Source organism: Microcaecilia unicolor, chromosome 4 (genome assembly GCF_901765095.1).
Source record: "Microcaecilia unicolor chromosome 4, aMicUni1.1, whole genome shotgun sequence".
Classification (NCBI taxonomy): domain Eukaryota; kingdom Metazoa; phylum Chordata; class Amphibia; order Gymnophiona; family Siphonopidae; genus Microcaecilia; species Microcaecilia unicolor.
In genome coordinates this window covers 288,129,014-288,153,545 of record NC_044034.1, presented here as the reverse complement: position 1 = coordinate 288,153,545, position 24,532 = coordinate 288,129,014, and the positions used below count along the sequence as shown (strand labels likewise).

The window sequence follows — 24,532 nt, the reverse complement described above, 5'->3', positions numbered from 1 at the left end:
TCTAGCAGGGTTGAGTGCTCTGGCTGCACACCAGAGGGAAAATCTTTTCCACTTGAAATGGTAACATTTCTGCGTAGAAGGTTTCCTAGAGACTAGGAGTATCCTAGAGACTCCTTCAGGAAGGTTTAAGGAACGCAAATCTATGTTATCTGGAGGAACCAGTCCATCAGGGATAGAGAGTGAGGGTCTGGATGGAGGAGGGATCCTTTGTTCTGTGTTATTAGTGTTGGAAAAGGATCTAATCTCAATGGTTCCTTGGACAATAACTAGAAGAGGGAACGAGATTTGAGGTGGCCAGTACGGAACAATTAGAATCAGCGTTCCTTGGTCTTGATGCAGTTTGAGAAGAGGTTTCATTATGAGAGGTAGTGAGGGAAAGGTGTATAGAAGGTCAATTCCCCAGTGCAGCATGCAGGCATCTGGAGCTGTATGATTGGGAGCATATATCCTGGAACAAAAGCAGGGAGCTTGTTGTTCTAAGGAGGGAAAGAAATAGGTCTATTGCTGGGGTCCCCCCCTGCTGGAATACTCGACGAATTATAGAGATGCTGAGGACCATTCATGAGGCTGAAGGACCCTGCTCAATTTGTCTGATACAGCATTCTGTTTGCCAGCTAGGTATACAGCTCTTATATCCATATATCCCATATCTGGATTGCTTTGCCGACAGAGGTAGTAAGAACCTGTTCCTCCTTGTTTGTTCAGGTAATACATTGTAACCGATTGTCAGTGCGAACAAGTATTACCTGATAGAGGATGGCAGTCTTGGAAGCTTTTACCGGGTGTTTCAGACCACTGCAATTCTAGGAGGTTGATATGTCGTTTCTCCCGTGGAGACCAAGAACCCTGTGTGTGGAGATCATCGAGGTCAGCACCACAACCTACCACAGAAACATTCATGGTGAGGACCATGTAATGCAAATGGGGCTGAAATGGAAGACCCCAGGTGAGATTCTGAGACACCATCCACCACTGTAGAGAGTGGCGTAGCTATGGAGTGACTCGAATACAGGCCAAGAATAATCCTGTGGCTTTGGACCACTGAGAGGAGAGCGTCCACTGAGGAATTCGAGCCAATAGTGTTACATGAACTGTCGAAGCCATGTAACTAGTAGGGGGAGCATCTGACAAGCAGATACTTGGATGGATTTGAACATTTGAGTGGAGAGATGCAGTATGTCTGCTTTGGTTGAGGAAGGATGGCTCAGCCCTGGGTAGTATCGAGGAGAGCCCTATAAAAACTCTAAGGTCCTGAACTGATTGAAGATGTGATTTGGGGTAATTGATCACACACCCAGGAGTTCTAGGAGTCTTATGGCGAATAGATGGAGGTGTGTGCTGACTCCCGGGAGGCTGCCTTGATCAACCAGCTGTCTAGGTAGTGGAGATGTGTATGCCCCACCTGCAAAGTGTTGCAACTACCACTATCAGGCACTTCATGAAGACTTGAGGAGCCGAAGCCATGTTGAATGATAAGACCTTGTATTGATAATGTAGAGTCCTTGTGCTCAGGAAAATAGGTATGTGTGTGTATGCATCTGAGATATAGAGAGAAAAGCACGTCATTGAGTTGAATCAATGGAAGTAGTGATCCAATGGAAACAATGTAAAAGTTTTGTTTAAGTAGAAATCTTGCAGATCGAGAATTAGTTGCACTCCTCCTGACTTTTTCGGTATGAGAAATTACCTGGAATAGAACCCTCCACCTTTGTCTGGCAGAAAACTGGTTTTATTCTATTCTGCTGGAGGAGGGGCCAAGAGCTCCTCTCAAAGTAGTGTAATCTGGAGGGGGTTGAAATGAGTCTTCCCCCCCCCCCCCCCATCGCAGAGTGTAACAATGCTATATGGTGCATAGCACCCAGCAGTCGGAGGTTATGAGAGACCACCTCTGGCACGGACAACTGGACAGTGGTAATGATCTCTAGGAAGGAGTCAAAAACTGAAAAAGAAATCTTGGATGCAAGATTTCTACATTGCATTAAAGATTTCTACATTGTTCCAGTCTTGAGGGCTCTTTTGTGCTTTCTTTGCTGTCTTTTAATTAGGTCTACCGCTTCCTCAACTTTGTCACCAAACACATTAGCTCCATGACAAGGTTCATCTACTAGATGCTCCTGGACCTCACATTCAAGGTCAGTGACCCTTAGGAGTAGCCTGCATTGCTACTCCTAAGGCAGAAATGTGTGAAGAGACATCAAAAACATCAAAGGCTTGCCGTGACAGATATTAACAACAATCTAGAAGTTGTAGCTCAGCCTTTTCAGGGGGAAAGAATTCTGCAAAGGAGAGCATATTCTGCAGTGGTGTAGCCAAGGGTGAGCCTGGATGGGCCTAGGCCCGCCCACTTTGGGCTCAGGCCCACCCAGTAGCAGCACACCTATGATGTGTCTGGCAGGGATCACCAAGCCCCACCAGCCGAAAACTCCCAACAACTGTCCCTCCTGCATACCAGCCTTCCCTCTGATGTAATCCCGCCTATGCAGAAACAAGAAGTTGCATCAGAGGGAAGACTGTGGGGCCAACATGAGCAGTGTGTATTAGTTGCTGCTCGCTGCTGGTGAAAATCTGCTATTTAAAAGGTATGCAGGGTAGGGGGGATGAGAGACCAAATCACTTGTGGGACAGGGCGGAGTTCTTCTGCCCACCCATCTTGGGCCCAGGCCCACCCAAATGTGGGTGTCTGGCTACGCCCCTGATTATTCTGTATTAGAGATTAAGTAAATTGTGGAATAAAGTTGATGATCTAATTGGTTAGCATTGAGGCTTGAAATGTTTTTCTGCCAAAAGAGTCCAATGTTCTAGCTTCTCTGTCTGGAGGAGCAGAACCATGAGATCTTGCACTGCAAATGTGTTTTAAAGCAGATTCCACAACTAAGGAATGATGGGGGTAACTGAGTTCTCAAACTCAGTGTATTTCTGTATCCTATACATTGTATCATTATCTTTGGAGCAACTTGAACTGTCAGTGGAGTCTCCCAATTTCTGATCAGAGTATGGCAGCAAACATGTTTTGTCTGACCTCTCATCTTGGTAGTGGGGGGAGATTGTCTTTTTTGCAAAAAATTTGGAAAAATTAGGTTGTTTCTTTGACTATTTGGCTTAAGCCTGCTGTATTTGTATACTGCTTTATTCAGTTTTATTGGCATTGCATAGTTTGGATGTCTTAAAAGCAGCTTTCTGTGGTAGTTTTTATGCTTGCTCCGGTACTGTTCTACACTCTCTTTAATAAAATACATTGTTTAATTAAAAAATAAAACTCCTGATGGTTAAGGCAGTCATAATTTAAAAAAAAAAGAAAAAAATTCAGCTTTAACTAGTCTAGGGTTAGCCAGAGTCCCCCCCCCCCCCCCCCTTATGACCATCTGACAGATAGTAATCCCTGCTCTTTCAGACCGTCGTACGAGGGGGGGCCTACAACCTAGGGCCCTGTTTACTAAGCCGTGCTGTAGGCATGCTAGCATTTTTAGCATGCATTAAAAATTAGCGCACGCTAACACTAAAGATGCCCAAACTTTTAGCACACACTAAAAACACTAGCACACCTTAGTAAAAAGGGCCCCTAGTGTTTCACACTACTGGGTTAGTGATTTAGACACATTGCTTCATTAACAGAATCTGTACTTAGACGTATAGATTTTTCCAGCCCTGGACAGTCCTCTTAAATCACCAAGTGGCCACTCTTGGACTGGTTAAAGCTGTATTTCTTTTCTTTTTATTGTGACTGCCTTAGCCATCTGGGGGGTTTTTAATTTTAATTTTTTTTTTTTTTTTACCTGAGGTACCTAATTTAGCAGACCTGGGTCTATATAAAATTTTTCTTTGTTAGGTTGCTGTTGTCAGAAATTAATCTTATGTGTTGATTTACCTGTCATGTGCTTAAACTTTCATGTGGAACCTCATATTGTTTTCATCTAGATGCTACTCAGTAAAATCGTATTTTGTTGTTGAAGAGTCTGCAGAAATTTGTGAAAAATTACAAGAGAACCTTACGAGACTGGGCATACCTTGAGTATTGCGTTCAGTTCTGGTCACAGTATCTCAAAAAAGATATAGCGGAATTAGAAAAGGTTCAAAGAAGAGCAACTAAAGTAATAAAGGGGATGGAACTCCTCTCGTATGAGGAAAGGCTAAAGTGGTTAGAACTCTTCAGCTTGGAAAACAGACGGATGAGGGGAGATATGATTGAGGTCTACAAAATCCTCAGTGGTGTAGAACGAGAAGTAAATCAATTTTTTACTCATTCCAAAAGTACCAAGACTAGGGGACACTTGATGAAGTTACATGGAAATACTTTTAAAACAAATAGGAGGAAATATTTTTTCACTCAATGAATAATTAAGCTCTGGAACTCTTTGCCGGAGGAGGTGGGAACAGTGGTTATTGTATCTGGGTTTAAAAAAGGTTTGGACAAATTCCTGGAGGAAAGGTCTGTAGTCTGTTATTGAGACAGACATGGGAAGCGCCCTGGGATTTGTAGCATGGAGTGTTGCCACGATTTGGGTTTCTGCCAGGTACTTGTGACCTGGCTTGGCCACTATTTGGAAAACAGGATACTGGGCTAGAAGGGCTATTGGTCTGACCCAGTATGGCTACTCTTATTTTCTTATATAATGTAAGTGCAAAGTGATGCATGTATGCCTGTAGTGAAGAAGAACCCATGGAGGGGCATAATCGAATGGGGCGTCCTCACAGGCTGGCCCCGTAAAGGGGCGGGGAAACCTGTATTATTGAAACAAGATGGGCATCCATCTTTCATTTCGACAATACGGTCGGGGACACCCAAATCATGAAATGTAGGTCGAACTTAGAGATGGTCATCTTTAGGTAGTTTTTGAGATGGTTGTTCCCAAGCTATTTGGTCGTGGGAGGAGCCACCATTCATAGTGCACTGGTCCCCCTCACATGCCAGGACACCAACCGGGCACCCTAGGGGGCACTGCAGTGGACTTCACAAATTGCTCCCAGGTGCATAGCTCCCTTACCTTCGGTGCTGAGCCCTCCAAACCCCCCCCCCAAAACCCACTGCCCACAACTGTACACCACTATCATAGCCCTAAGGGGTGAAGGGGGGCACCTACATGTGGGTACAGTGGATTTTGGAGGGGTTTGGAGGGCTCAACATTTACCACCACAAGTGTAACAGGTAGGGGGGTATGGGCCTGGGTCCGCCTGCCTGAAGTGCACTGCACCCACTAAAAACTGCTCCAGGGACCTGCATACTGCTGTGATGGAGTTGGGTATGACATTTGAGGCTGGCATAGAGGCAGGAAAAATGTTTTTAAATTTTTTTGGGGGGTGGAGGGGGGTTGGTGACCACTGGGGGAGTAAGGGGAGGTCATCCCCGATTCTCTCCGGTGGTCATCTGGTCAGGTCCCTTTTCGAGGCTTGGTCATGAAAAAAAATGGACCAAGTAAAGTCGTCCAAATGCTCATCAGGGACGCCCTTCTTTTTTCCATTATTGGCCGAGGACGCCCATCTCTAAATCACGCCCCAGTCCCACCTTCGATACGGTGCCGACACGCCCCCATGGATTTTGGTTGTCCCCGCGACAGAAAGCAGTTGAGGACACCCAAAATCGGCTTTCGATTATGCCGATTTGGGCGACCCTGAGAGAAGGACGCCCATCTCCCGATTTGTGTCGGACGATGGGCGTCCTTCTCTTTCAAAATTTCACCTGAAAGTATAGCTACAAGATGCAGGATTCCACACATCAGAAGTCACCACTCAGGAAAAGAATTTAGGTGTCATTGTTGATGATACATTGAAACCCTCTGCTTAATGTGCAGTGGCAGCTAAAAATCAAATAGAATGTTAGGAATTAAGAAAGGAATGGAGTGCTCCATGGTGCAACCGCACCTTGAATATTATGTGCAAATTTGGTCACTGTATCTCATGAAAGATATAGTGGAATTAGAAAAGGTACAGAGAAAGGCAACAAAAATTATAAAGGGGATTGGATGACTTCCCTATGAGGAAAGGCTAAAGAGGCTAGGGCTCTTCAGCTTGAGATGGCTAAGGGGAGATAAAGGTCTATAAAATACTGAGTGGAGTGGAATTTCCAAAAATACAAGGTCTAAAGGGCAATGAAGCTCCTAAGTAGTAAATTTAAAACAAATCAGAGAAAATATTTCTTCATTCAGTGTATAATTAAACTCTAGAATTTGTTGCCAGAGAATGTAGTAAAAGCAGTTAGCTTAGCACAGTTTAAAAAGTCCATAGACCATTATTAAAATAGATTTGGGGAAATCTACTACTTATTCCTGGGATAAGCAGCATAAAATCTGTTTTACTATTCTGGGATCTTGCCAGGTACTTGTGACTAGGATTGGCCACTGCTGAAAACAGGGTACTGGGCTTGATGGACCTTTGGCCTATCCCAGTATGGCGATGCTTATGTTTCTTATAATACAGATGCCCTTCTAGTTAACCACTGATGGCAGTGGCTTGGATTCCTGGACACCATTATTCCTTAGCTACTGAATGAAAGGCTGAGCTTATCTCTGGATGCAGGTGCTTGGGAGTGGGCAAAGCAATGGCCTCAGTTTCCCTGCTCTTGGCCTTATGCATTAAAAGAGAAAAATAGCTATGTATAGCACTCCATGATATACTCCCTTGAGGCTAATTCAGTGTTGAATAGCCCTTCCGTGGATAATGCCAGAAAGATCCTTGCTCCTTTTTATTGGTCTGTAGGACATTAACTGACCCTTTCAATGCCAATAGTCCAGCAGTACGCAATCCAGTTTATAATTGAAAAAGAAAAACGCCTATATTACGACCCAAATCGGGAGATAGACGTTTATCTCACAAAAACGAATAAAGCGGTATAATCGAAAGCCGAATTTGGACGTTTTCAACTGCACTCCGTCGCGGATGCGGACAAAAGTTGATGGGGGCGTGTCAAAGGTGTGGTGAAGGCGGAACTGGGGCGTGGTTATCGGCCGATCAGAGATAGGCGCCTTTCGCCGATAATGGAAAAAAAATATGCGTTTTTAGCGAGAATTTAGGGCACTTTTCCTGGACCCTGTTTTTCCACGAATAGGGCCCCAAAAAGTGCCCTAAATGACCAGATGACCACTGGAGGGAGTCGGGGATGACCTCCCCTGACTCCCCCAGTGGTCACAAACCCCCTCCCACCACAAAAATATGCCGTTTCACAACTTTTTATGTTCACCCTCAAATGTCATACCCACCTCCCTGGCAGCAGTATGCAGGTCACTGGAGCAGTTATTAGGGGGTGCAGTGGACGTCAGGCAGGTAGACCCAGGCCCATCCCCCCCCACCTGTTACACTTGTGCTGGTAAATGGGAGCCCTCCACACCGCCCCCCAAACTCACTGTACCCACATGTAGGTGCCCCCCTTCACCCCTTAGGGCTATAGTAATGGTGTAGACTTGTGGGCAGTGGGTTTTGAGGGGGATTTGGGGGGCTCAACACACAAGGGAAGGGTGCTATGCACCTGGGAGCTCTTTTACCTTTTTTTTTTTTGTTGTTGTAAAAGTGCCCCCTAGGGTGCCCGGTTGGTGTCCTGGCATGTGAGGGGGACCAGTGCACTACGACTCCTGGCCCCTCCCACGAACAAATGCCTTGGATTTATTCGTTTTTGAGCTGGGCGCTTTCATTTTCCATTATCACTGAAAAACAAAAACGCCCAGCTCACAAATTGTCGAATAAAACATGGACGTCTATTTTTTTCGAAAATACGGTTCGGTCCACCCCTTCACGGACCCGTTCTCGGAGATAAACGCCCGTGGAGATAGACGTTTCCGTTCGATTATGCCCCTCCACGAGACTCCTTAATCCTTCAATGCTGGTGCCTTGGTATCAATGAAGCTGCATCAGTTTTTAAAGTCAAACCACTAGGCATGTCAGTCTTTGAAGCATCATGGCTCTAAGTGGCATCTTGTAGATGCCACAACTAGGGATGTATACTCTAGGCCAGTGCTTCTCAACACTCTCCTGAAAGCTGAATTGTCAGGATTATTGCAATGAATATGCATGAGATAGATTTGTATGCAAAAGGTGTTCAGTATATGCAGCTTTATCTGATTCATATTCACTGTGATAATCCTGAAAACCTGGCTGGTAAGGTGTGCCTTCGGGAGTGGCATGAGAAGCACTGCTCTGGGCTCACATACTGAACACAATCGTTATATGTTCCATCATACACAAGTTGTGATTACATGATGGGCACCACTGATATTCCTGGTCTGCCTCTCTGCTATAATGATTAAAAAAAAAAAACCAAGATGAAATATAATACATTGTGGTGAAAAGAAACGTGGACTGAAGTCACTGAACACCCTCACTCAAGTGGCAATAAAAATGGTATGGGATTTGGAAAAAAAAAAACCCTAGTAAATACCAAGAAGCCTAATAGAATTGAGGAAAAGCTGAAGAGGCCCAAAAATGCTGGAGAAAAGGTAAAGATGAGATAAAAGATGGCAACGACAACTGAAGAAGGGACTAGCGGCAGCAAAATGAGTGATTGCAGCACACTGGAAACAGGAGGGTTCCACACTGCAGGATTAGATTATAAAAATGAAAGCAGTGTGGGAATTTTAAAAATTAATTGATAGATAGCTGGGTAAATTTGATAATGATAATGAAGAATGGGTATGATTAGATAGGGTGGGGGAGATCAGAATTGAAGGGACATACTGAATGTTGGGGGGGGGGGAGAAGAGAGGAGAGGATTTGTAATTTCAATGCTTCAGTTGAGTTTGATGAGTTTACTCTTACAATTGTAAAAAGGGGGTTTATTTGCATACTATCCTCAGGTTGGATACACAGTGTGCACAAACTGTATTTGTTCTGTTTTAAAATTTAATAAAAATGTATTGATACAAAAAGAAGAAGAAATGCTGAAATATTAAGGACTAGAAATAAAAAAAAAAAAACTCAAACAGACACACATACCCTCATTTACTAAGCCTTGCTAGCAGCTGCCGTGTGCTAATGCTGACACAGCCCATTCACTTTGAATGGGCTGTGTTGCTATTGCTGCGCGGCTTCGTAAACAGGGTGCCAGTGAGGTATGTTATAGAGACTTGTATATGAGGGAGTAACAGTTGTCATACAGAAGGAGTGACAAACATACATAAAGAAACAGAATGCACTTGAATGAACACTGATATACCAACCAGTCCATTCCTGTCTCGAGGCTGCAGATTAAGACCACGAATGATATATACACGGATCAGACAGTCCTGGGGTGCACTCTCTGGGAGCTGCTTGAATTGGCGTGGAGGCTTTGGAAATTCAGGGTCCTCTGAAATGGGGTAGATCCGAAAAGAACCCTAAAAATGTACATATGGCCAGTGAGATTCTTTGACTGTGACAAAGTAACCTAGTTCTAAACTTCAATCGTAGGGTCATTACACCCATTCTTATCTTCTTCATGATAACACAGCCATAGAAGGGGTTTATGGTCCCATATTTTCCTTAGAATGATGGGAAGTCAATTCTCCCTGTGCCAGAAACACGCATCTACTCATTCTTTCATCCCTGTTGACACCAGCTACTTTACCCTCTTGATCCTGGCAGTTCTTGTTCCATCTCCCTACCATCACAATCCCAGGTTGTCTCTTCTATGCTCCACCCTGACCCTCATGGTCTTTGCCCACCCCAATCCCAATCTCTTTTCTTTTTGTATTTTAACAAGAAGTCTTTATTGAAACTTGTAAACAGAGCACATAAGTTAGCAAACAAATACCTTTCACTATAAACAAATCAAAATTGTTTCAGGTCAGAAAAAGGCTGAAAAGTATATAGCATATGCAATGTCTCAATTCCCCCTCCCCCCAATTTAAATTTTAAATAAAACATACAGAAAATGTTTGTTAAAGGGGAGGAAGAAGGGAGGAACACAGGAAACTAACAAATCATTTACTGCTAAAAGAAAAGCAATGATTTTACCCATAAAGCTCAGATTTCGAATGGACCCCCTCCCCCAAACCTTCTGCCACACAGCAAGAGTTGCATGCCTAATGGCAGTAAGTTTTCCATTATGTACATGTAATACAATCTAAGTTTACATTTTAGCAATGTAGGAGCACATCTTTGAAACCAAGGCCAAAGTTAGTTTAGCAGCATGCAGCAGATGAACCAAATGGGTCTAGTGCTTACAAAGGAAAGGAAAGGAAAGGGAATGGGAGTTGATATACTGCCTTTCTGTGGTTTTTGCAACAACATGCAAAACGGTTTACATAGTATATACAGGTACTTATTTGTACCTAGGGCAATGGATGGTTAAGTGACTTGCCCAGAGTCACAAGACCAGGTATGTCTATTCAAAAGAAAAACATCAGGATCCCAAGGTATTTCCAGTTCCATAATTTACAAAATCTGGAATTGGATATTTTTCCAAAACGTCTTAGCTTTCGGACAATTCCACCAGATATATAGGATCATCCTCTACACATCTCTAAGTACACTAAAGTCCTCCTAACCACACCCTGTCCAAAGGACACCACACGATGTGATATCTGCCAGTGAGCCTTCTCTGGAGTAGCCCCCACGCTCTGGAATGAACTTCCTGAAAGGCTTCACTTGATAGAAGACTATCTCTACTTCAGTAAGCAGGTGAAAGCCTGGCTCTTCAACCAGGCCTTTAATAAAAGTAGTAACTAATTTGCTAGTCACACACACACAATGAGTGACAGCAGCTGCACATAATATAGCTGGACATGTATATCCACTCCTACCCTAGCTAAGATAGCTGCACATGAGGTCAGAAAGGTGCTTGAATGTTATCTTAAATTAATCCCCCTATCTTCTTATTCCTGTTACCTATCTATATTTTCTATCGTTGCTTATACCCTATGTTGTATATTAAAATGTTCTATTACGTATTGTGTTGACACTAAGTAATATACTATACTATACTTTGTACTGTTATTTGAATATTTTTACTTCTGTAACTATCTATTGCTTATGTTTGACTTATTCTTGCTGTACACCACCTTGAATGAATTCCTTCGAAAAGGCAATAAATAAATCCTAATAAATAAATAAATATACTCTGTGGTGCCACTAGTTCCACAGTTTCTCCAGCATCAGGTAGACACATAAGGATACCGTAGACTAAGGTGATCAGGAGTTAAGTACCAACGGTAAAGAAGCTTAACATTGTTTTCTCTAATATTAGAAGCGATTTCTACTGTTGCCAAGGATTGTTCCACGGATTCCCATCCTGCAGTAGTATAGATTATGCCTAGCTTCTGTTCCCATTTTTCCCAATTCAAATCAGGTACTCTAAGGGGGTCTTTTTCTAAGGTACGCTAGTGTTTTCAGCTCATGGATGAAATTCCAGATCCTATCGTATAGGTATATAGTGTGAGAATTGGAAATCTCTTATAGGACTCATTGTATCCCAAATGTAAAAAGTATGTAGAATAGTTAGCGGAGTTTAAAAAAGGTTTGGACGGCTTCCTAAAGGAAAAGTCCATAGACCATTATTAAATGGACTTGGGAAAAATCCACTATTTCTGGGGTAAGCAGTATAAAATGTTTTGTACTTTTTTGGGATCTTGCCAGGTATTTGTGACCTGGATTGGCCACTGTTGGAAACAGGATGCTGGGCTTGATGGACCTTTGGTCTTTCCCAGTATTATGTAGTTAGAGGCATCCCATCTTGTAAGATCCGGTGCCTCTGTGGGAGCAACATCATAAAGCTCAGAGGAACTTGACCTATTTGAGCCTGCTCTATACACACCCATAACTGAAATCATTCAATAGCTGCTCTGGCTTGCGTTGCTTGATAGTAATTCCAGAACTTGGGAACACCCAACCTCCCCCCCCCCCCACCCCATTTTTTAAAGTCCCTGAACAAAACTGCCCTAGATAACCAAGGCTTTCTGTCACACCATATACATTTCAATAGACTAACCTAGAGGGATAAAATAGTATCCATACTGGCAGGACTTGAAATAAAGAAGTTTAGGCAAGTCATTCATTTTGATTGTCGATATTCTAACAAACCAGGTAAGTGATTGGCCCTTCCACCTCTCAAAGTCAGCCCGAATAACAGAGAAAAATTTAGGACAGTTTGCAACATACAGATGTGAGTAATCTGACCACAACCAGATCCCAAGATATTTCAATTCTCTATTAACCCATTTAAAAGGGAGGGAAGACCAACCTGTGTAGTGTAGAAGAATTTATTTATTTATATTTTTCTCACACCTTTTCCAGTAGCAGCTCAAGGTGAGTTACATTCAGGTACACTGGATATTTCTCTGTCCCAGGAAGGCTCACAATCTAAGTTTGTACCTGAGGTAATGGAGGATTAAGTGACTTGCCCAAGATCACAAGGAGCAGCAGTGGGATTTGAACTGGCCACCTCTGGATATCAAGACCAGTGCACTAACCACTAGGCCACTCCTCCACTCCAAGATTAAGAGCTTCCATCTTGCTCATATTAACCTTGAATCCTGAGACTTGTGAATATGCCTTTAACTCTAACAGGTTAGGTAATGTAGTAATTTGGGCAGTCAATGGCAGTAAGACATTTGAACTCTGTATCACTCACCATAACCCCCCCTAATATTTGGGTTAGAGAGAATAGCAACTGCAAGTGGTCCCATCACCAATGCTAAAAGCAACTGTCTCATTCCTCTGGATAAGGGAAACGTGTCAGAACTACCTCCATCAATGGTCATGTGCTCTTGGGTTAGAGTAAAGTTCTGTTATCCAGTTTCTGAAGGTTGCTCCTAACCCCATCTTGAGCAATACCTGACCCTGTCAAAGGCATTTTCAGCATCAATCCCCAGAAGGAATGATTGCTGCACCCCCCAACAAGATATATAATTCCGGTTTATAATTTTCTGGATGTTATCTGACCTGTCTCTTAGGTACAAATCCTACCTAATCAGGGTGTACAAGTATGGGTAACACCCTGCTCAATCTGACCACCAAAACTGTCACTAACAACTTAATGTCAGCATTAAGAACAGAAATTGGACAATAGGACTGACGGCCACTTTTATTATTATCATCCTTTGGTAGGACAGAAATCCAGGCATCAAACATGGTGGGTGGTATCTGGGCTCCTTCCCTGATCTTATTCATAATGAAGGACTAGATGTCAAGTTGTAATCCAGATAGGCAATTTCATTCTCTTCTTCAAGCCCAACAATTCTCATTCCCTCTCAGCACCAATTTTGGAGAGGGTGGCACTTCATAACACCATCCACCTCTACATCATGATTAAGTTCCACTCATTATTTTCATAGTTCAAACCACACAACTGCAAAGTGCAGGCAGCTGAAGTGGTACTAAGTGCTGATCTCTCTGTGAGTGGGAAGAGAGGGAGAGAGAGGACCTGCGATCAGGATTGGGTGGGGTTACTGAGGATCTGGGCTCATGAGTAAAAACCATATGACTGGTGAAAAAGCAAAGGAAAAAGATGGGCCAGTGTTTATGGGGGAGGGGGGGTTGGAAAGAGGCTGGGAAAGGTTTTAGTAGGAAGGAGGACCTGGAATAGGAAAGACAGGAAAGGTGAGGCAGAAGAAAAAAATGGCATGTGAAGGTGGAGTGAATAAGAAACGATGTCATGAGTTGGTGGTGGTGGACTGGAGGTTGGATACATGAAGGAAGGAGTAGGATGCATGATAGAGTGAGGTTGAGGCATCTCAAAAAAAGAAATAAAAACATACAAAAAGGAGTTATACTGTGATAGGAGACACATATAGTGAAGGAAAGGGGAGACAAGTAGGGAGAACCCATGACACAACAAGTGTACTGAAGAAAGAGAATAAGATATTAATATTTCTCCAATCTATATTTATAATTTTTATTGACCAGACATAGCACTATGTTTCACATTTGGTTGCATCAGGGAAACATTTTCTGTTAATAGATAACATTCCATTAATTATATACATCCTTCAGCACAGCAATAATATTAAAGTGTTAGCATTATGTAGAAGTAAAACAATTCGGGAACATCTTAAGAGGAGAAGTTATGCAAATACTACAATGGATCAAATCCCTACACACATACGCTGTAGTAATTGCCAATGGTGTCCTTATATTATTGTCGGCCATGAATGGTATTATCCCAGGAATAATCAATATCTCTCTGTAAAAACTCAAATGACAAAACTCTTCATATGTTATGGAAAAATTATGCTCTTACCTGATCATTTTCTTTCCTTTAACCATACCAGACCAGTCCAGACTAATGGGTTGTGCCCAGTGGTGTGCTGGTAAATTTTTAACAACAGGCTCTCTCCCCGGTCCACCTCAGCGCCCCCTCCCCATCCACCTCTGCGCCCCCACCCCGTCCACCTCTGCGCCCCCCCCCCCAAAATTGCAGAGCTGGCTATAGCGGGGGAGGGGGGCAATGCATTACTCTCTCCAGGAAAAAAAAATAAATGATCCCAGGTTCCAATCTAATTCATGTTTAATGTGGGATAAAATGCCATAATAAGTAAATAAATATAAACTTTTAATGTTGAGCACCTGATTCTCAAAGTGAACATATTCCAAACACTATAATGAAAATAAAATGATTTTTTTTCTTTCTTTGTTGTCTGGTGACTGTTTTTCTGATCATGCTGGCCCAGTATCCGATTCTGCTGCTATCTGTCCTTTAACTCCGTTTCCAGGGCTTCCTTTCCATTTATTTCTTTCCTCCTTTCTTCTTCATTTCTGGTGCTCAGCTTCTGCCTATTTTCTTCATCCATGTGCAGTTTTTCTCCTCTCTTCCTTTTCCCTCATCTCATCTCCTTCCTCACTTTTCTCTCCCCTCCATCCATGTCCAGCATTTCTTCTCTCTCCCCTCCTCTCCCCTGCCCTGCATGCACCCATGTCCAGCAGTGACCCTCCTCTCCCATGCCCTGCATGCACCCATACCCAGCGACCCTCCTCTGCCCTGCCCTGCATGCACCCAGATGTCTAGCAGTGAACCTCCTCTCCCCTGCATGCACCCATGTGCAGCAGTGAACCTCCTTTCCCTTGCCCTGCATGCACCCATGTCCAGCAGTGTACCCTCCTCTCCCCTGCCCTGCATGCACCCATGTCCAGCAGTGACCCTCCTCTCCCCTGCCCTGCATGCACCCATACCCAGCGACCCTCCTCTGCCCTGCATGCACCCAGATGTCCAGCAGTGACCCTTCTCTCCCCTGCATGCACCCATATCCAGCAGTGTACCCTCCTCTCCCCTGCCCTGCATGCACCCATGTCCAGCAGTGACCCTCCTCTCCCCTGCCCTGCATGCACCCATACCCAGCGACCCTCCTCTCCCCTGCCCTGCATGCACCCATGTCCAGCGACCCCCTCCATCCACCCATGCCCAGCAGCGACTCTCTTTTCCCCCCTGCCAACCCCTCCCAAGCTGTTTTATGAAATTCTTCTTCTCCTCCCTCCCTCCCAATCCGGTCTCTCACCGCGCGCCCGCTTGTTTTTTAAATTCTTCGCTTCCAGCGCCGAGTCGCCAACTGTCTGAGTCCTCCCTTGCCGATTCGCGCTTCAAAATGGCCGCCGAGACTTCAGCCGAAGTCTCGGCGGCCATTTTTAAAGCACAAATCGGCAAGGGAGGACTCAGGACAGTCAGCGACTCGGCGCTGGAAGCCAAGAATTTAAAAAACAAGCGGGAGGTGAGGCGGATCCGAAGGGAGGGAGGAGGGAGGGAGGAGAGCCAGAGCCGGCTCGCTATTTGCAACAACCGGCTCGCAAGCCGTAAGAAAATTTAACAACCGGCTCTTGCGAGCCGGTGCAAGCCGGCTCCAGCACACCACTGGTTGTGCCCATCTACCAGCGGAAGGAGACAGAGAAAATAGTTCCAAGTAAACCGCCCCTTAAGGGTATCGTGCAGCCTGGAATGTTCAGTATTTCAAATAGCCAAGCAATGGTGCTCTGAAGTCTAGAAGAAAACACAGTTAATACCAAACAGGCAAACTCTTTCAGCCAATATGCAGAACCTCACTGTTCCTGCTTGGCCAAAGGCAATTACAACCTCCCCTCACAGTAAAGTAAGCAGAAGGAATGGTCCATACTGAGCTTGTCCAAGCACATAGAGATCTACCCCTGAATCTGGGGAAAGAACTCCGTGATCCCAAATAACAGGAGTCATACACAGCTGGCACAACAACAAGTGGCAAAAGATTGAATAGAGAAGATGAAGTAGGCAGTGCTGTAGGACATCCCACCGTATTGAAGAGTTGTGGAACAGCCAGGGATGCCTAAAGGAAACAACACTCTGACAGACTTTAGCCATGGAGGGCATCTGGACTGGTCTAGTATGATTAAAGGAAAGAAAATTATCAAGTAAGAACACAATTTTTCCTTCCTTGTCATCTATATCAGACCAGTCCTGACTAATGGGATGTAGCAAAGCAGTTTCCTAAAGATGGGGTGGGGGGGGGGGGGGGGAGAAAAGATGAATGCAGAAAGTTGAAAAATCAACAAAGCTATACACACAGCAAAAAACTGATCATCAAAAAAGGATTCAAATATCCGAACCACCAGGCTACCAAAATAGAACAGAGTTAAACACTAGAAAAGGAACTGAAGCCTTAGGACGTAAAACAAATGTCCTGAGCAAAAGAAAAATTACGTACCCCTGTCCTGAGAGTAGCAAAAGAAGCAGCAAAAGAAACTCATGCCAAAGGACACCCCCCCTTGAAAGGAAGGCAACAGTCGTATCCGAGCAACAAGGAGAAGAACTGTATCTCCTAGACCAGAATCCAATTCTCCGAACCCTGGAAGGACAAAGACTAACTCCCAAACCTGCCGGTCTGCCTTGAGTCCAAGATGGTCGGATGATGCGACCCTAACAAGTACTAGGAGTACGCAACCCCAAACAGTGTGCCACACTTCATAGAAGAAAAGAAGCAAGGCCCAGGAACCACCCAGACCTGCGCCTAGTGAGATAATCAAACTCCATAGAACAAGAAGAGACTCCAGAGTTGAGAGAACCAACTAACTGGAGCACTAGTCTCTCCAGGAGAACCATGAAGAAAAAGGCAGCAGCATACCAGGGTACAACCGTAGAAAGAGAGTACTCTTCGACCAGCTTGCTCTGGACTTAGGGATGAAAGAACAGAGCCAAGAGAACAAAAGGAGACAAAAAGAAAGACAGTCGAGAGCCACACTGTGAGGAAAAGACCCCCAAGGTGCCAAGTAGCCACAAAAGGAGCAGAGACAAATTCAAACTCCAGCAATGGAGAAGCTTCTTCTCGCCAGCCACTAAGAGGCTACAGCAAGAAAGGTGCCGCAGGAATGGTAGCTAAAAGAAGACAAGACAGCCTTGTCTAGCAATCTAAACTGCGGTATGCCACAGCTGCTGAGAAGTTACTGTATCCAACCCGCAGAAAAGAACTGGGGTTGACCGACAAGGTGAAACAGTGCCCAACAGGCAAAGGTGAAAATACGCTCCACAGTCAGAGACTGAACTGTGCTCAAGGGACAGAAACAAATCTGTGCTCATCAGGTAGAGTAGGAGAACAAACGGATTTGCACTCAAAGCACACAAACTAAGCCACGCATCATGAGCATAGAAAGAGTTGCACACCTCTGGCAAAGATAGAAATGCACTGAACAAGAAGAGAAGAAGCTGAGAGTAACAGAAAGAGGATGAGCAGTGCCCCACTGAAAGAGCTGGATGTTAGAGATACCTGCAAAACTGAAGCTGTGGTAGCGATGGAACTGTGTATAAAACGCAGACAAGGAGCTGCATTCCACACGCAAACAAGGAGCTGCGCTCCGGATGCCAGCAAGGAGCTGCGCTCCTGACACTGGCAAAGAACTGCGCTCCAGACGCCAGCAAGGAACAGCACTCCACACGCCGACATGAAGCTGTGTAGCACCTGCAATCACCTAGCTGTGTTCCACATACCACCCTGGAACTTCACCCAATTTGCAGAGAAGAGTTGTGCTAAACACACAGAGATGAAGCTACACTCAAGAGGTGGTGGAGCTGCACTCTGCACGCAGACAGGAAGCTGCGTTCCATACACAAAGAGAGAGCTGCATGCCACACACAGACAAGAAGCTGTGTTACACAGGCAGACACAGAGCTGTGTTACACAGGCAGACACAGAGCTGTGTTCTACACACAGACACAGGACTGCGCCCCACACTGAGACCTGCAGAGAAAGAACTACACTCAACATTTGACAATGGAGCTGCGCTCAACATGCAGAGATGAAAGGCTGCAGAATAAGCAGCGAAGGAACTTCACTCAACATGCCATGATAGAGCTGTTCTCAACATACAGCGATGGAGCTAAAGCCAACCTGGAACTGTGGAACTGTGCCCAACAAGCAAAATGCATAGATGGAGCCCCAGGGAACAGCCAGAGAAGAAGGTGCTGCCAGGAGGCCAACAGGAAAGGAGCACAACTTGTGGAAATGCAGACCTGGCGCTGCACTCCCCTAGCCCAGAGGGACTAAAACTACAAGAAGAGAAAGCCCTGTGCCCCAAGAGACACTCTCGGGCCCCCAAGTGGTCTCTGAGCCACAATGACCTCCCTCCTGGGCAACCGATACGGAGCAGCAATCAACGTAGAGAAAGAACTCCCGCCAAGAGGGAGGTAAACATCACAGATGTGGAATCCTCAGACCATAGGGAGCAAAATGCAGTCGTAAGGCAGTGAGGAAGAAACAACTCTCGCCAGGCCAGGAACAAAGAGGAAGCTGGCCACTAACACCAAACTGAGGAAAAACCAGCTAAGGGAGAGTCAAACTCCACACCTAGAGCAGAGCCACTTCCCTGCAGAAAAGTAGAGAAAAGCGCAGCGCTAAGAGGCAATAATCCAGATGCACAGCAATAGATCTGCTCAGCAGGAAAGAACTGCGCCTCTTACAGAAAAAGGAAGGAGTGCCAAATGTGCCAGGAGAGAGGCGCCTGAAACTAGAAAACGCAAAGTCCGCCTGTGCCAGGCTAAAATTCCCATTGGAAAGCAAGGGAAGCAAGGAAGAGCTGTGGCAAACTAGTCCTAAAAAGCCACATTCTCATAAAGAGACACTGAACTGAGTCCAAGCAAAAGACTGGCAAGAATGGCGCTCCCGAGGGTACTCAGAAGAGGGATTTGAGCTAGCAGTTGCACACCAAGGGCAACTCGGACCCCTGCCAGAAGGAAAGTACCCTGCAGACAAATCAGAGCAGACAGGAGAGATCCATGGGGACAAGAGAACCAGAACCTCCCTAAGGAAGGGAGGAAAAACTGCTGCCAAAACAAGAATCAAATAGCAGGGGCGTCTCAAGCAAGATGCCTGAAGCAGCACAGACTGGACGGTCTGAAAAAGAACTGACCAACAGCTGCATAAGGCTGACAGGAAAGAAAAAATAGCCCTGGACTAAAAAGACAGAGCCCGCAGCCAAACGGAGCCAGTGAGAGACTTCCCCCACTTTGGAAATGGCAGACTAAGACCTCCGAACCGCAAAGGTACAAGTTCCAGCAACGGAGCTGCCCTCTGAACCAGCTGCCGTCTAGGACTGTGAAGAGGAGAAAAACCACTGAGTTTCGTGATCCAGACACGAGCTGTGCCCCACAAAAAAAAATCAAAGCAACTGGTACCAGCTCGGAAGGGTCCAAGATCAGAATCAGACGCCAGCCAGCGAAATTCAAAGAAACGTTGCAAGTGCCCCCTCCCCAGAATACTTTTGTTAGAGGCCCACCTTAACTACCCCCAATCCAACATCCCCCACTGCCTTTCCTCCTGCGGGTCCAGGTCCAGCCGTCTGGGAGCGTTGCCTGCCTCTTTCTGCTCCTCCCCACCACTGTCGCAGTTCCTGCAGCTTTCTTTTTTGGGCCATTGCTGGCAAAGATTCACACATTTCCCCTGTCACGTCCATCCAGCTGTCTCTGATGCAACTTCCTTTGAGTGTTAAGTAGATGAGTGGGAATAGGATCAGAGGAACAGGTAGTTAGTTTCGAGGAAGAAAGAAGATGTGTAGTTTCCTCTTCAGTGATTTCAGAAAAGGAAGAAAAGGAGGTAGGGGTTAGAGGGTTGAGAGAATGGACTAAGGGAAGAAGAGGTGGAGGTGACCTGGTTGAGAATTCAAGTTTAATCTTGTGAACCTTATCATGAAAGTACTCAGCCAGAGTCTGTGGAGAAAGTGAAGGGGGAGTTGGAGGTGAAGGTACTTTGAAGAGACAGTTCAGTGTGGCAAAGAAACATTGAGGGTTTGAGCCAAGAGAATTTGTAAACTGGATGTAATAGTGATTAGAATATGTCAGATTTGAAATGTATATCCTGCCAGAGCTGGTGTTAGATATGGCTGGGGCCAAAGGCAGATATTTGGGAGAGGACCCCAAAGCTTACTAACAAGCTACAACTTCTTCAGCTTCCAGCTGGCCTGGGGTTCTCTCTTGCTAAGGGGGCCAAACGCAGTTGCCCTAGTTGTACCCCCCTAATACCATCTCTTGCATGTGTTATTTTGCACAGTATAGGAAAAAATGCATTTCTTTGTATTTCTCTATGCTATGCTACATGCAAGGTCTGGCCTCTTGAGATTTTAAATTAATTTGTTTATGGTTTGTGTTCACTTATTCTGTATTTGGCATTTGTGTTCTGTGTTTGTGACCAATGTATTCTGTTAGGTTTGTTCAGTTTTCTTGATAGATGTAATGATACTTTAGGGCCCCACTGTAATATTTAGGGCATATTTGGGAGAAGCATATGTGTGTTGGAGGATCATGGCTCAGTTGCATTTCCCCTAGCTCTGAATTTAGCCTGCAGCCACTGAGACCAGCATTGCTACTCCCATTGAAGTTATTGGGAGTAGAGTAGGTGTGCAGTAGGGGTAGGACCATGGACAGGGCATGGGTGCATCAGGTGGCAGATGTTTCTCTAGTGCCCACCCATCCAACCTGTTGGCCCATCCAAACATTGCCTTCTGGCTATGCCACTGCTGGCAAGAGAAAGAAGGAAAAACAAAGTTTCTTCTTCTTTTTTTTAAAACAATCTTCACAGGAATAAATAAAGGTTTACCTCAGAGGCAGAAAAAGAAAGAAAAAAAACCAACAGTTTCTTCTTCCTTTTTTTTTTTTAAACAACCTTCTTCACTAGTGACAGGAATAAATAAAGGTTTGCCTCAGAGGCAGAAAAGGAGGGAAAAACAAAGATTCTTTTTTTTTTTTTTTTTTAAACAACCTTCTTCACTAGTGGCAGAAATAAATAAAGGCTTACCTCAGAGGCAGAAATTCAAATATACCTATGTTTAGTATAGAGCTGTTTGGTTTTGCAGATCAGCCAGGCAGCTTTGTATATATACCTTATTCCCTTATCTATGATCTATAGCTATAGCCTGTGTCTTCTTAGCCTTCTCAGGGACAAGTTAACAGACAGATTTGGTTGGCCTAAAATAATGGGCCATAAACTTTAAAGTCTCTGTTTGTTTCAAACAGACTCTGAATGAATACAGAGAAGCACTTTCAGTGAAGGAAATATGAGTGTTAAGATATTCAGGGAGATTTGGGGTTGCAAAGGGCAAATGATGAATATTTGAGAAAAATACCAAAGAAACAGAATTATGTGACGGTGACCTTAGAGGTCAGAGTTGAAGAATACCAGATAAGTAAGAAAGAAAATATAAGGCATTAAGTGAATGGACAAAACTAAGCTTCAGTAGTCTGACAGCTTCCGAAGGGAAAACACAAAGAGAGAGAGAGAGAGATTTTATTTTCCTTATACTGAAATTTGGACTGATATAAATAAGAATTCAATTTTCTGTAATATTGAGATAAAAGAATTTTATTGTAACCAATTATTTACTCTAATAAATTTTAGCATTATTATAAAAGTGACAAACTGAACTCAAGTGTTTTCCCTTTGCCAGAAAGGCTTGCATTTTTCTAGTCTCTTCTGATCAGCTCCCTTTAGAGACAAGAAGGGAGTGCCCTATATAAACACCTACCACCACAGAAGAAAAGAACCCCACAGGGGAGACAAGTTACTCCATGCCACAATCAACCATCACCCCACTAGAAAGACAGCCAGGGGAGGTAGGGGAGGGGAGGGAACCAGGGTCACTGGATATCACCCTAGCTGGCAGATGAGGAACTCAGGACCACTGAGTATCATCTAAAACTAGCCCCAACACGGCTACCAGCACACCCCTGGCTCCACTGTCACCAGAAGAATCTGGGACAGGAGCTACCAGCCAGCAATCCAGAGCAGCTGCACGATCCATCCACCATCCGCTAGGAGACAGAGAAAATACTGAACATTCCAGGCCGCACGATACCCTTAAGGGGCGGTTTACTTAGAACTATTTTCTCTGTCTCCTTCCGCTGGTAGATGGACACAACCCATTAGTCTAGACTGGTCTGGTACAGATGACAAGGAAATACCCAATTGTTTGTCTTTGTCAGAAAATATATAAAGGGAGAACAACTAGACCTATTCAAAATATGACTCAATGAACATAAATCATGGATTCTCAATCAGACATCATTTCCTGTAGTGTCACACTGGCTTCAAGAAAATCACCAAATTTCTGATTTACACGTGTGTTATTGATTCAATACATTGTGGGTGGGAGGGTGGTAATTTTGAAAGAATTCTGAACTATAAACAGAGCTTGATATAATGCGGGGTAGAAATGTCAAAATAATAATAATAATAATTGATTTACAAACTATAGCACCTAATGGGTTAAATTAAGAATTGGACTGTTTTTCGTTAGTGTGGCGAAGGAACTATGATAGAGGAAAGGGTTATTCCTTTTGGCACATTAACATTTTTGTTGATGTTTTAGTGACCTGAGATTTGGCATTTTCCTTTGAAAGGTTGCTATAATTGAACTTCATTTGCAAGACCCCTGATGCAGGCAGTTTGGCTGAAATATGAACATGATAGGTCTCATCAACAAACTTCTAAGTTGACACACTTATCTTGAAGGCCCTTTGGACTTTTGTGTCCAGTTTTCTTCAGTGTAGCACCATTGGTCAAACTTTGGTTAGCTGATCTTTATAAATTGCATCAGACGCCATTGCCATCTGTTTTTTTTTTTTCAATTTTATTTGTATTCATTTATATTTTATACAACTCAAAAAGAGATGATACAGCAATTGGAAAATATTAACTTAAAGCAATTTACAATAAACAATAGTAAATATATCCCTTTCGACCCTAATAATCAGGCAAGTCTGATCCAAGAAAATGGGAAAAAAAATTAATCATATAATGTAATATGTTTTAGGAAATATAGCATTTAGTTACAGCTTTCCATTTAGCTTCCTCCAGCCTATCTTACAGTGTGCTATCTGTTAGTTAACAATTACAGTTAGATCTTCTTTAGATAATAAAAATTCCTCTAACTGCTTAGGATCAAAGAATTGAAATTGCTTAGCTTGAAACAGTATTCGACATATACAAGGAAATTTGAGTACAAAATTAGCCCCTAAGGCCAAAGTCCTCGGGCGCAGGGCCAAAAAGGCCTTGCGCCTTTTCTGGGTTTATCTAGACAAATCAGGATAAATTCTTATTTTAGATCCTAAGAACTGAGAGTTCAAGTGTTTAAAGGAAAGTCTTAAAACAGCATCTCGATCCATCTCCAGTGCAAAGGAAACCACCACAGTAGCTCTCTGAGTGATAACTTCTAGCGAAGATTCTAAAGAGATGTTAAATTCATGCCATATCCTATTTGAGGGTGTAAAGTTCCACCAGCCAAATCTGTATTACTTTGGATATATTGCACCCGCACTATAGGGGGCAATGAATCTCTAGGAATACCTAAGGTTTCAACCAAATATTTCTTCACCATATTTACTGGTGTAATTAAAGGAGATCTGGGAAAATTGGTTAATCTCAAGTTGAGTTTCCTAGATTGATTCTCCAAATACTCTAATCGCGGAAAAGTGAAATTTCTCTCCTTAATCGAGATTTGTCCCAAACTTTCCAGTGTTTTGTAACTTTTTTCCTAGTTGTTTTACCTCAGAAGATTGTTGGGCAGTTGTCTGTGCCTGGATAAGGACTGCTTCAGACAATACCTTAATTTCAGCAGTATATTTAGTAGTCAATAATTGTAAAGAAGAGTATAAAGTAAATGTCAAGTCACAGAGAGGCATATTTTCAAAGCACTTAGCCTTCCAAAGTTCCATAGAAACCTATGGAACTTTGGAAGGCTAAGTGCTTTGAAAATATGCCTCAGAGTGACTCCGTTGTCACTACGGCAGGTTTTACTAAAGCCCCCATAGATAGGACAGGAGGGGGAGCATTAAGGATCTGATTCAAAGTACTCATAGTCTGTGAAGGCAAACTTTGAGTGGTAATTAGTTCTTCCACCGCTTCCTTTGGCATGGGCAGGTTCCCTCCCTGCATACTCGGTTCCTCCTCACTTGGAGACCGAACTTCAGGACTTGCTTCCTTGCCGTCTCCTCCTGGCTGCGGGGGAGCCGCACGCTGGACGGGGCTTAAGGAAACCCCGTCTACACTGCTGGTCAGCACCGAAGTGTCGATACTGACAGCAGGGGAGGAAGCTTGTCTGGGTCCAGTCATCAGCCCAAAGTGCTCCAGCGTCAGTTGCTGTGAAAGGTTGGTCCCAGTGGGGGTTGAGGGATAATCCTGCACCTCTCCTTTTC

The 24,532-nt window shown here is 44.1% G+C and overlaps 1 protein-coding gene across 1 annotated transcript in view; it reads right to left on the bottom strand.

The window, feature by feature from the left end:
* Nucleotides 1-24,532, bottom strand: part of FER1L5 (fer-1 like family member 5) — a 382,389-nt gene that overhangs the window by 93,895 nt on the left and 263,962 nt on the right. The window contains 1 exon segment of the mRNA XM_030202486.1: nucleotides 9,141-9,296. Within this exon segment, the coding sequence (XP_030058346.1) occupies nucleotides 9,141-9,296 (156 nt within the window).